The sequence below is a fragment of the Solanum lycopersicum genome, chromosome 10 (assembly GCF_036512215.1).
Source record: "Solanum lycopersicum chromosome 10, SLM_r2.1".
Taxonomy (NCBI): Eukaryota; Viridiplantae; Streptophyta; class Magnoliopsida; order Solanales; family Solanaceae; genus Solanum; species Solanum lycopersicum.
The window spans coordinates 4,524,803-4,539,607 of NC_090809.1; the positions used below are offsets into that span (position 1 = coordinate 4,524,803).

Genomic DNA, 14,805 nt, shown 5'->3' on the forward strand with positions numbered 1-14,805 from the left:
ACAATTTTCTCAAGCCCAACATTTTAGTCCAACTATAACAATCTTATGTCCAAGTCCATCAAAATCAATTTTAGTCTTTATCTACCCTACTTGGCTACTTCACATAAAATAATCACACTTTCTCTTAATCGAAATACTTTTTTCGTGTAATTATAACATTACTATTGAGTAATTGCTTAATTCAACCGACAATAGTTTTTTGTGTGAATTGTTCATGTATTAGATGTTTCTGTTTATTGATGTAAGTCCTCAAAACATTACTGTTACTTTCAAATCGAATATACCAGAAAAACTCAACCAAGCCGACGATTATTTTTTTCGTTTGGTTTGATTTTAAAATTTTTAAAAATTGGCTAAAATAATTTGATTTTAATTTTAATCAATAACCGATCTAAACCGAACGACGAACATCCCTACTCTTTATTAAGATGTCATGACACATTATTCTTTTTTTTAACAACAATTTTTTCTTTTTTGAAACTACACTTATTATATTTACTTTAATTTTAGAATCTCTCTGTAGGAGAAATTTAGATTCTACTCCCTCCGTCCATCTTTATAACTTTACTTGTTCAGAGTTAATTTAATATTTTTCTTAAGAATAATAAACAGATTGATAATTTTACTATATCATTTTCTGAATATGATAAATTTTAAAAATCCGTTGATAAATGACTATAATTAATAATAAGAGTAAATTAGAAATTAAGTGATAAATTATCTCTTGATTTTTTAAAGTAAACAAGTAAAAAAATAATTATTTAATTATAATATAATGAATAAATAAAAATGGACAGAGAAAATAGTTGCTAGGAAAATGTAAGATACATTTTTGGTGCAAAATTGATGAGTTGTGTCCTGTACCTTGTATTTGCAGCGTAAGTTGTTGATTTTGCAACTTTAACTTGGTCAAAAGTCTCTCTTTGATTCACTAGGAAACAAAGTTTGATTCACAAACTTAATGTCTATTTTTGTCAGGATCCGAGCTTACACCTTGGACGTGACCGACACTAAAGAATCATTATTGGTCCCTAAGCTAATCCTCATCTTGGCTGACTACAAGCGGAAGACTCACTTGAGCATACATAAGCATCAAATTTTTTTTAAAAAAAAGGTTTAGAAACAGTTTATTGAATCTTAAAACTTTGTTGAATATACTTAGTATGAAAAGTAAGTTTAAATAAAATATTTAAAAATTGAAAGACTCCAAAACCGTCCATCTATGAAGCCTCTACTATTAAGAAAGAATGTCGGGACGAGACCCATGACACCTCAAAACTACTAACTGAAATGTAACTGTGAAGTCCTTTGGAATACAAGAAGGTCCACCAAAGCTAACTGGAGTGTAGAGTGATTTCAACGAAGCGTTTTTTGATAATCATGAACACATATATCTGCATGTAAATCGAATTATATCAGTATAATGCATTAAACTTGAATCCATCGCTTTATCCTTAATTAATGACATATGTAATAACTCAAAATACAATGTAATTAACTCACAAAACTTTTAAATATATATTATCACCGCTAATGATTATAGACATAATCAAATTCTTTAATTCTTTTCGAAAACATTTAAAATCGTATGCATAATATATGATAAGATTAAAATAATAAACTTACTATGTCAATTATTATCACTTTTTATATACGTGTCAAATAAATAAAAACTCATAAAATATATATTTATATGAATACTTTATTCGAAAAATCCGAAAAACCAGGGACTTGGAATGGGTAACAATTTCATCCAAATTAGGCAACTCGATATTTTGAAAAGTATCTGAGTGGAACATACAGTTCATATTTAATTTAATTGGACCAATAAAAATAGTGCATCAAAACTCCTTATTTGACTCACCATAAAGAATAATATTTAATTGCTAAAAATGATGAATATAATTATATTGAAATGTATGTTAGATGTGCGTACCTGCATACCTCATATTAATAAAGAACTTTCAACAATGACATGAACCAATTTTACTCCAATTTCATCTCTGAAATTAACGTGTGACTCACGAATATGTTTGGTAGCTTGAAACTTCGTATTAATAACGTGTTATGAAATTAATTTTTTAAAAAAACAATATAAAACAAGAAAGTAGTCAACATATGAGAAACATCATTAGAGAGATGGATTTTGAATTTTTCCAATAAGTGTTTTCGAGACCTTTGAGTGTGTATACAATATGACTTATCATCCTTTATTTATAGTATTACATAGAGACATGTAGACAAAAAGAATATCATATACATTAAGGGGAAACTTATTAATTATGCTCAAGAGGTAAACACCCGACACTTTCAACCTTAAAATTGTAAGTTCGAATCACCAAGAGATCAGAAAATATAGAAGCTCATCGGGAGATGGATATAATATATTTCGTAAGGAATTTTATCTACGGTCTTGCTACTTGGATAATTTAAGTGGAATTTAATTAAATTCACTGTTTTAAAAGGGAGAGGTAAAAATTATTCTAAAAAAATACATCAATTGTTTAATTTTTTTCAAACGTAATAAGAAGAACACATAGAAAATAAACCAAACCCTCTGATATAATTTTACAAGTATTAAACTATAAATAATGGATTTATATAAAAAGCTATTTTGAGATGCAAATCAACTCGTAACATGCATCTTAACTTTCAAACAATTAAAGAATCACAAATTCTCTCTATATATTACTATCATATAATCAATAAACTTTGTTAGAATCATAATAAATGCATTTTTCTTTGTGGATAAACTAAAATTTATTTTCACATGACGAAATAATAGAAGATGATAGTTTTTAGATATAGGATAATAACACAAAAATCAATGATAAGTGAAAGACGTAAAATTTGATCATATATTTCTTACAAAGAAATTATAAGTGATATTCACCCTTACGATATTCTCAACTAGTAATTTAGCAATAGTACGACTTATTCTCATTTTCTGTTATTTCTATCTATGAAAAACTATTAAGCAATTATTAATTTATCAAAAAATTATATATGAGGATCAACAATGTTAACTAAGGAATTTGACACATACTTTTTATAGAAAATCTTAGGCGAGTGTTGGACATGCATTAAGTGTGTTTAGAGGTGTAATCGACACTTAAGGCGTAGGCCTCACATAACTAATCTCCATACGTAAACCTCTAAGCATTTTCTCTAGGGGTATCAATGGGATGGTTCAGTTGGTTACTTCAAAAATACTATAACATCCCAAATTTTTTGGATATTTTATGGTGTACTAACCTAAATTAAATTTTTTAAAATCATCCCAATCATATTGATTTTTCTTTGTTATCGATATGGTTCAATTAATTTTTGAATATTCTTTTTTTACTTTTAAAGTATCACCTCAATATACATAATTATTAGAACATTATAGCAAGTGTATTTTTGAAGAAACACTTCTTAATCAAGAAAACAAAAATGTAAAACTTTATCCGTCTTATTTGATCTTAAACTTTTAATACGAGGGTTTGCATAGTATTCTATTATAGTATCTTTTAATGTTAAACCTATCTAACTTAAGGCTAACTAGCAAGCAAAGGCCCAAAGTTGCTCAGTCACCAAGACCTTGAACCTAATTTATATTATACTTGAAAAATGTTATAAAATATATTTATATATTGAATTTAACATATTTTTCATAAATAAAATATATTTGCATAGATATAAGGTTATTATATTTGATTTGGTTTGAAAATATTTAAGTTATTTTTATAAATTAAAAAAATTATTTCAATTATTCGAGACAGTTATACACTTAACTAAAAAATTACAATTTCATATTCTTTTGACACCCTTAATTTTGTTAATGCCTCACCCCACACGAACCCAAAATTACTTTTTAAAACAATGTTATTCTTAGATAATCAATCCTTTATTTATTTCATCAATCAATATCAAGAGTGTTTTTTTTCTCCCAACAACCCAAAACAACTCCAAACACTATCCTAAATCCACCAACCCCCACCAAAATTTTCTCTTTTTTTCAATAAAGAAAAAATAAAATCCAACGTTGCATGAATGAATCACATTATCCTCAAACCTCAACCGTTAATTACACTTAAAAATTCACCACTTTTAATCTTTACGTACCAATACATTTCTTCCTCTATTTAAACTCACCACACTTCCCTTCTATCACAACCAAAATAAGAAAAAAAAATCACAACATCTTTTTTTTTTGTATAAATAAATTCCATTTTCTTTAAAGTTTTTCAATTACAATTCTATCCATTTTCTTGATCCAATGGCCTCATCAATTGCACAAAATGTACATGTTAGTGTTCATGATCCATTGAATTGGGAAATGGCTGCTGAATCTTTAAGAGGGAGTCATTTAGATGAAGTGAAAAAGATGGTAGATGAATTTAGGAAGACAATTGTGAAACTTGAGGGTGAAAATTTGACTATTGGAGAAGTTGCATCCATTGCAAATGCTAATAACAAAACTAATGGGGTCAAAGTGGAACTTTCTGAAAGTTCAAGGGCTTGTGTGAAAGCTAGTAGTGATTGGATTATGGATAGTGTTAGTAAAGGAAAAGATATTTATGGTATTACTACTGGTTTTGGTGCTAATTCTAAAAGAAGAACAAAAAATGGCGGTGGTCTTCAAAAAGAACTTATTAGGTAAATAAAACAACTTAATTTTCATCTAAATTATTCGATATATATAATATTGATAGTGTAAATAATTTTATTACTTTTACATTTTTCGACCTTGTTTTTCGGATCATTGATGATTATGATGGTACTGTAGAGTTTTAGTTGTTCTTCGTGTGATCTAATCATGTAAAGATTTCTATAGCTCTCTGTGTTATGTCAATTATCTTGTTTTTTGTGTTATTAATTCTGTGCATATTTTATGAATTTTTTATATGATCTGATGACATAAAAATTATTTTTTCGTGACGAAGTATAAAATTATGTCTAACTGTCTTATTTTTGTGTGCTATTGATTCCATCGTACTTATATTTATTTGTCATGTGATTAGATAGCCTAAAAAAGATTTAGTATATTATATTTTGAAGCAATAGCTAGTAATGGTCTACTTTTTGAGTTAATAAAATAAGTGATCCACTATAACTCTCGTCTCTTACGAGAAACTTTCTCGATTTATTTTTTATATATTTTTGTTTGATTTGATAAAATTATTTAAAAAAATTACTAATATATGTATTTTATCAAATTATATTTATGAAATGATATCTAGTATTAGATTTTGAAAAGTAATTTAGAGAATAAATATAAAAAAAATGATAAATAAAAAATAAAAATCTATTTTAAACTTAATGATAAGTAAAAGTGAAAGGAGAGTATATAGTCAAATTGTAAAAAAGAAGAAGATAATATTAATGCAATTTGACTTTTGTAGCAAGTTATTAGTTTATTTATTAGTGTTATAAAGTTAATAAATAATGTCACATATCATGCATGTGAGATATGGAAAAGGGGATATTTTAAGGGCAACTTTCACGTATAGTAAACATATAAATTTTATATTTGTATGCTGTAGCAAAGTTTGCATAATTCTACTCCATATCAAATATATATATTGTATAATTCAATATACATATACAATTGAAGCGAATTGTATAAAACGAAATGTATAAAATGAGAAAGAGAAAGAAAATTGAGCAGAGAATTGTATAAAACGAATTGTATAATTATAAGTGTGTAGAACGATTATATACAATTGTACAAATGAAAAAGAGAGAAAGACAAAAGAGACTTGGGCAGGGAATATACAATTGAATCGAATTGTATAAAACGAGAAAGAGAAAAAAATATATACAATTTGAATTTGTATAAAACGAGAAAGAGAGAAAGGCAAAAGAACTGGGCAGGGAAGTATTTTTATTATATAATTATAAGTGTATAGGACGAACATATATGTATTTGCATGTGTATATACAATTTTCTCTCGCTTTATACAAAAAGAAACACAATTTATACAGTTCGTTTATGTTTCTATAAGCGAGAGAGACGACGGTGGCGAGCAAGATCTGGAAGAGGGGAGAGAGGGGAAGAAAAATATATATATTTATACAATTTTCTCTCGCTTTATACAAATGAAAACATATTTTATACACTTGTGTTTGTATAAAAGTGAGAGGAAGCGAAAGAGAGAGGAGAGTGGCGAGCGAGAGTTTGAGGGAGAGAGGTGACTGACAAACAGTTTGCTACGGGGCACAATTAAATCAAAGGATGGTTACAGCAATTAATTTGATTTATTAATTTGTCATTATATACAATTTTCCCATATTTTAATCATTTCACTTCATTCAAATCTTTTCTTTTCTAAAAAACAATAATTCTTTATCAACTTGAAAGGTCGTGTGAAGACTAACAAATGTAATTAAACAATGCGACATTGAATAAAAATAACTCGAGTTAGTAGTTTAGTCTGAAAATGTTTCTACCATCAATAATTTGATCCAAAAATTGGATGCTTGTGCTCGAATCTTTGACACATGCTGTTTTGATGATACATGTTCTATTTTGTATATATATAGTTAATAGAATTCAGTTCAAAGTCTAATGTTGAATTTACAGGTTCTTGAATGCTGGAGTATTTGGCAATGGAACAGAAAGTTGTCATACATTGCCACACTCAGCAACAAGGGCAGCTATGCTTGTTAGGATCAACACTCTGCTTCAAGGCTACTCTGGCATTAGATTTGAAATCTTGGAAGCAATTACAAAGTTGATCAACAGTAACATCACCCCATGTTTGCCCCTCCGTGGCACGCTCACTGCCTCGGGTGATCTAGTCCCTCTATCCTACATTGCTGGTTTGCTCATTGGTAGGCCTAATTCCAAGGCTGTTGGACCCAATGGTGAGATACTTAATGCTGAAGAAGCGTTTCGCGTTGCTGGTATTAGTGGTGGATTTTTCGAGTTCCAGCCTAAGGAAGGATTTGCAATTACAAATAGCACAGCAGTTGGTTCTGGTATGGCATCAATTGTCCTGTTTGAGTCCAACATTCTTGTTGTAATGTCTGAAGTTTTATCAGCGATTTTCGCTGAAGTGATGAATGGAAAGCCTGAATTCACTGACCATTTGACACACAAGTTGAAGTATCATCCTGGTCAAATTGAGGCTGCTGCTATTATGGAACATATTTTGGATGGCAGCTCTTATGTGAAGGCAGCTCAAAAGCTTCATGAAATGGATCCTCTTCAAAAACCAAAGCAAGATCGTTATGCTCTCCGAACATCTCCACAATGGCTTGGACCTCAAATTGAAATCATTCGTGCTGCAACTAAGATGATTGAGAGGGAGATTAACTCAGTGAATGACAATCCGTTGATCGATGTTTCAAGAAGCAAGGCATTGCATGGTGGTAATTTCCAAGGCACCCCTGTTGGTGTCTCTATGGATAATACAAGATTGGCTCTTGCATCAATTGGGAAATTGATGTTTGCTCAGTTCTCGGAACTTGTCAACGACTATTACAACAATGGGTTGCCATCTAATCTCACAGGAGGAAGGGATCCAAGCTTGGACTATGGTTTCAAGGGAGCTGAAATCGCGATGGCTTCTTACTGCTCGGAACTTCAGTTCTTGGCAAATCCAGTCACTAACCATGTCCAAAGTGCTGAGCAACACAACCAAGATGTGAACTCCTTGGGCTTAATCTCCGCTAGGAAAACAGCTGAGGCTGTCGATATCTTGAAGCTAATGTCATCAACCTATTTAGTGGCACTTTGCCAATCTATAGACTTGAGGCATTTGGAGGAAAACTTGAAGAATGCAGTAAAGGACACAGTTAGCCAAGTAGCAAAGAGAACTTTGACAATGGATGCTAATGGTGAGCTTCATCCAGCAAGATTCTGCGAAAAGGAATTGCTTCTAGTCGTGGACAGGGAATACTTGTTTGCCTATGCTGATGATCCTTGCAGTTCCAACTACCCTTTGATGCAGAAGCTGAGACAAGTCCTTGTTGATTATGCAATGAAGAATGGTGAAAGTGAGAAAAATGTGAACAGCTCAATCTTCCAAAAAATTGGAGCTTTCGAGGACGAATTAAAGGTTGTGTTGCCTGATGAAGTAGAGAATGCAAGAGTTGTTCTTGAAGGTGGAAGCCCTTTAATTCCTAACAGGATCACAGAATGCAGATCATATCCATTGTACAGGTTTGTAAGGAAAGAACTTGGAACAGAATTGTTGACAGGAGAAAGAGTCCGATCGCCCGGCGAGGATGTTGACAAGGTGTTCACAGCATTGTGCAATGGACAAATCATTGATCCATTGTTGGAGTGTCTCAAGAGCTGGAATGGTGCTCCTCTTCCAATCTTTTAGGTGTCTTGCAAAAAAAAAAAGACCTTTTTTGAAAGCAATGGTGAAAAAGATGTCCTGTATTTGGATTTGGCTTTGTTTTTTTTCTTGGATATGTTTGTTTCAGGTTGTTTAACACAAGACAACAATAAATATGTTTTTAGTTTCAAATAAGTTGGGTCTAAGAATCCTCATTTCTATATTAAAGTTCAACTCATGTCATCACCATTTTATATTACCAAAAAGTTCATCTCATGTCCAACTGAGGCAATTTAACAACTTAGACCAAGTTTTTTTTAAAAAAGAATGGCAATGGATACTAAAAGCTGAATGTTTCTTGGTTAGATATCTGAAACCTATCCAATTTAAGATACTTTCAACTGGCTGTAAAACATCGAGTATGAATTAGTTTTTTTTTCGTGCTCAAATGGTCGTGGTATAGTCAGTTTCATACAAGACCATGAAGATGGCACTTATAAGACATTGTTGAACAAAGCTACAATGTCTCATATGACATCGTTTCATATGATATTATTTCTAGAGTAGAACAAAATCATAAACAAGAGTAAGAATGTCTATTGAGATGGAAAACAACTACCTCATAAATCACTAAGAAGTCTCGGAAAAAAGAGAATAAATCACAAAGGTCCGTTTTAGTAACCTACAAAAAATTGTAGAAGCAAAGGGTGAGTACTAAATCACACGGTACTCAACAAGGAAACCTCTAAACACAAGCTAAGGGTATGAAATACGGGTACTCCTACCACCCCAACTGAACTTCCACTACTACAACCTGCATAAAAATCAGTCCAACCTAACAGCTCACAATTTACATAGCACATAACTCAACAACAACACTTAGACAAATTAAATATTCTCAACAACAATATTTTGACAAATTACATATCCTCAACACAACACTTTAACAAATTACATATCCTCAACAACAAGCTTAGTATTCATTAATCTCAAGTTCCACAAAAAGGCATTCCCAAGATCAGCAAAACACAATATCAAGTTCACTAATGATAAGTATGTGTACTGCAATGTCAAGTATAATGATGCATGTCTGACCTAGTGATACACACCCACTGTCTCTCACTCCGGGACCCATAGGGGACATAACTGTCCATGCAATTATCGCGGTGCACGACAGGACCCTCGATAATAGTAACCATCGCGACGCGCGATACGTCCCTCGATATATAGTATCCATCGCGGCGTGTGATATGTCCCTCAAAATATAGTATTCATCATGGCGCGTGATACGTCCCTCGAAATGGTACATGCTCTTTAGTTTCTTATCTTTCTCTATGCACATAACACTTGTCACAACCAAGTCTCAAAATATGCAAATGACATGTTCACAAAAAATAACAAGGGATGATCATTTTCGTAACATTTCACAATTCACAACAACATCAACAATGATTCAACAAGCCTTTCAAACCATTCTCCATTATCAACACATCACATATTACCTTTTTTTTCATCATTAGAATTAATCAATGTGGACAAGTCAACCCATCACCAAGCCTTATTACTCTCGAACATATACCACAAGAAAATACACGTATCTCATACACTTAACAAGGGTTTAGAAATCCACTTACCTCATATAATCAAAAATTCACTCCAACACTTGACCCTTTTGTTAACCTTATGTATATTTTAATAGTGACAAGCTACTCTCACTAACTAAGTCATACGATGCAAAAAAGGAAAAAGACGGAGACTACGACGGACTGCAGGAATCACAATAAAATTAAGCAGAAAGGAAAAGGATATCTGACCAATCAAGATCAACCAAACACAATTGGCAGCAAATCAAATGATTACAGAAATCACGATAAATAAGAAAAGTGAATATTTGATCAATCAGATCAAACATCACAGCTTGGAATCAAAAGGATGCACACAAGGAAGATTCAATCAAGCAACATCATAAAGACAAATAAAATGCAGTACCATCGACTAGCTCACCTTAAAGGGAAATCAAATCAAGATTCAAGATCAAGCCAAGACTCAAGACCTTAAACAAAGAAAAGAATTGATTTGTCATGCACATATCTGATATGGACATGACTCAACAAATCAATCACAAGGTGAATCAAGGATAAGATCAAAGATCCTTAATTCAAATACCTTGGGTTTCTGACAAGAGCAATCACTATATAAACCTCCTTAACCATTAGTGTGAAGTACGCATCTTCACTTGAACTTATTTGTGATCTTCTTTCATCTTTGTAAGACCCTGTACACGAGAGTGAATTATTGTAAAAGAAAAAGAAAAGAAAAGATTTTGAGAGTAGGTTATACAAGTAGAGACAGTGTCGCGTATAGAAGATCTGATTTGCATATCAGACAGGATCCAAAGTCTACCCATTCTGTAAACCAAGTTGATCAAGCTCTTAAGGAAACTCTTTAAACCCAAGGGGACTGGACTAGACACCACATCGGTGACCGGAACCAGTATAAAACATTCAGTGTTCACTTACTTTTCAGTATACTACTTTATTATATTTTACTGAACTAACCTGCAGGGAAGTCGACTATTGCACTAAGGCAGTATCGACTGGACAACAAATTTTAATTCACCCCCCCCCCCTCTATCTTTCACCTTCCACTTTCATTGAGCTCCCAAATAAATGCAATTTATTCACATAATAATCGCAATAAGATTGTGAAACTAACAACACTTATATCACTATGTGTTTACCGTACACAAAAAAATCTCACTAAAAAATATACAAACAAATTTCTAAATTTCAAATCTAGAATTAATTCTTAATTTCTTCCAACAATACAATCATAATAGCTTTCGTATAATATAATACACTTTATATTTAATTACCTATGTTAATATATCAAGCTAAGTTAACTATATAATAATGTGATGAATCTAAAGAAAAAGAAAGGAGCAGTATATTAGTAATAACCTTTCTCTTATTGCGAAATTTACTACCAAAAAACATCAATCATTGGCAATATAATTAGCAATGGAAGTTGAATGACAATTTTTGTCTCCAAAAGCCTAACACGTTGAACCCTTTCTCCATTCTCACCCTTTTTAATTCATTTATTTTATTTATGTTTACAAACCCACAAATAAAACTATACTAGTTCCAATCCATTTCAATCCAAATTATAGAATATCAAAGATTTAACACCTAATTTCTTAATTGTGCACTTCTTTTCAATCCTTAATTGTGCTCAAGCTTTCCCCTGCAGCTTAAGTTTTTCTTCTTTATTTTATTTTTTTTCTTCTATATTAATTATGTAATTAAAGTAATAAATTTCACTAACCTAATTTAATACCTATCAATTTAATAATTTCAGTTATCGAATAGTTCAAAATTTTAAAATCAAACTTTATCAAATAATAAAAATAAATTACTCAGAAAAACTATTGGGAGGTGTAAATGATTATTTTATTTAAAAAAAATATATATATATAATGGCTTTCTGGATCATTATATATATACAATAAAAAATTATTGCTTATACATATTATTTTAAAAAAAGGAACTCTTATAGTTACTAAAAATGTCAAATCACATTTTAAACTCCGTTTACTTTAATAATTTAATTTTTTTTATTCTATCAGAAATAAAGTTGTATTTGTATTTTCCTATTTTAATTTTTTTTGTATTTTCATTCTAAATTATTGTCCATTTTAGTTGTTCTCTTTATCTAGAGAAAATTTTATTTTTCTCAAATAAATTATTTATCAAGTTATTTCTCAAATCATTATTCATTAAGTTCTTAAAAGCGTGCAAATTGCATTAGAACTGTTCATGGTTTTGGTTAAAAAAACAAATCGAATTGTAACTTAAATTAAATTGATTAAATAATCGATATTTGATTGGATTTGATTAGATTTGATATTAAATTTTAAAAATTGATATTATTTTATTTGATTTTGATTATGCTAAAAACTCGTAAAAATAAGCAAATCGAACCGATAAATTAGATATATAAAATTTTATAATTATTTATATATAATTTATAAATAAAATATAGTTATTTTGTTAAATTTTAATTTATTTTAATCTTTAACTTTACAATTTTCTCAAGCCCAACATTTTAGTCCAACTATAACAATCTTATGTCCAAGTCCATCAAAATCAATTTTAGTCTTTATCTACCCTACTTGGCTACTTCACATAAAATAATCACACTTTCTCTTAATCGAAATACTTTTTTCGTGTAATTATAACATTACTATTGAGTAATTGCTTAATTCAACCGACAATAGTTTTTTGTGTGAATTGTTCATGTATTAGATGTTTCTGTTTATTGATGTAAGTCCTCAAAACATTACTGTTACTTTCAAATCGAATATACCAGAAAAACTCAACCAAGCCGACGATTATTTTTTTCGTTTGGTTTGATTTTAAAATTTTTAAAAATTGGCTAAAATAATTTGATTTTAATTTTAATCAATAACCGATCTAAACCGAACGACGAACATCCCTACTCTTTATTAAGATGTCATGACACATTATTCTTTTTTTTAACAACAATTTTTTCTTTTTTGAAACTACACTTATTATATTTACTTTAATTTTAGAATCTCTCTGTAGGAGAAATTTAGATTCTACTCCCTCCGTCCATCTTTATAACTTTACTTGTTCAGAGTTAATTTAATATTTTTCTTAAGAATAATAAACAGATTGATAATTTTACTATATCATTTTCTGAATATGATAAATTTTAAAAATCCGTTGATAAATGACTATAATTAATAATAAGAGTAAATTAGAAATTAAGTGATAAATTATCTCTTGATTTTTTAAAGTAAACAAGTAAAAAAATAATTATTTAATTATAATATAATGAATAAATAAAAATGGACAGAGAAAATAGTTGCTAGGAAAATGTAAGATACATTTTTGGTGCAAAATTGATGAGTTGTGTCCTGTACCTTGTATTTGCAGCGTAAGTTGTTGATTTTGCAACTTTAACTTGGTCAAAAGTCTCTCTTTGATTCACTAGGAAACAAAGTTTGATTCACAAACTTAATGTCTATTTTTGTCAGGATCCGAGCTTACACCTTGGACGTGACCGACACTAAAGAATCATTATTGGTCCCTAAGCTAATCCTCATCTTGGCTGACTACAAGCGGAAGACTCACTTGAGCATACATAAGCATCAAATTTTTTTTAAAAAAAAGGTTTAGAAACAGTTTATTGAATCTTAAAACTTTGTTGAATATACTTAGTATGAAAAGTAAGTTTAAATAAAATATTTAAAAATTGAAAGACTCCAAAACCGTCCATCTATGAAGCCTCTACTATTAAGAAAGAATGTCGGGACGAGACCCATGACACCTCAAAACTACTAACTGAAATGTAACTGTGAAGTCCTTTGGAATACAAGAAGGTCCACCAAAGCTAACTGGAGTGTAGAGTGATTTCAACGAAGCGTTTTTTGATAATCATGAACACATATATCTGCATGTAAATCGAATTATATCAGTATAATGCATTAAACTTGAATCCATCGCTTTATCCTTAATTAATGACATATGTAATAACTCAAAATACAATGTAATTAACTCACAAAACTTTTAAATATATATTATCACCGCTAATGATTATAGACATAATCAAATTCTTTAATTCTTTTCGAAAACATTTAAAATCGTATGCATAATATATGATAAGATTAAAATAATAAACTTACTATGTCAATTATTATCACTTTTTATATACGTGTCAAATAAATAAAAACTCATAAAATATATATTTATATGAATACTTTATTCGAAAAATCCGAAAAACCAGGGACTTGGAATGGGTAACAATTTCATCCAAATTAGGCAACTCGATATTTTGAAAAGTATCTGAGTGGAACATACAGTTCATATTTAATTTAATTGGACCAATAAAAATAGTGCATCAAAACTCCTTATTTGACTCACCATAAAGAATAATATTTAATTGCTAAAAATGATGAATATAATTATATTGAAATGTATGTTAGATGTGCGTACCTGCATACCTCATATTAATAAAGAACTTTCAACAATGACATGAACCAATTTTACTCCAATTTCATCTCTGAAATTAACGTGTGACTCACGAATATGTTTGGTAGCTTGAAACTTCGTATTAATAACGTGTTATGAAATTAATTTTTTAAAAAAACAATATAAAACAAGAAAGTAGTCAACATATGAGAAACATCATTAGAGAGATGGATTTTGAATTTTTCCAATAAGTGTTTTCGAGACCTTTGAGTGTGTATACAATATGACTTATCATCCTTTATTTATAGTATTACATAGAGACATGTAGACAAAAAGAATATCATATACATTAAGGGGAAACTTATTAATTATGCTCAAGAGGTAAACACCCGACACTTTCAACCTTAAAATTGTAAGTTCGAATCACCAAGAGATCAGAAAATATAGAAGCTCATCGGGAGATGGATATAATATATTTCGTAAGGAATTTTATCTACGGTCTTGCTACTTGGATAATTTAAGTGGAATTTAATTAA

General features: G+C 30.0%; 1 protein-coding gene across 1 annotated transcript; it reads left to right on the plus strand.

The window, feature by feature from the left end:
* Positions 1-3,920: 3,920 nt before the first annotated feature.
* Positions 3,921-8,468, plus strand: LOC138339114 (phenylalanine ammonia-lyase-like). The gene is made up of 2 exons (XM_069290438.1): positions 3,921-4,641; positions 6,569-8,468. The coding sequence occupies exons 1-2, from the start codon at positions 4,262-4,264 to the stop codon at positions 8,316-8,318; spliced, it is 2,130 nt and encodes a 709-aa protein (XP_069146539.1). The 5' UTR covers positions 3,921-4,261; the 3' UTR covers positions 8,319-8,468.
* Positions 8,469-14,805: the final 6,337 nt, after the last annotated feature.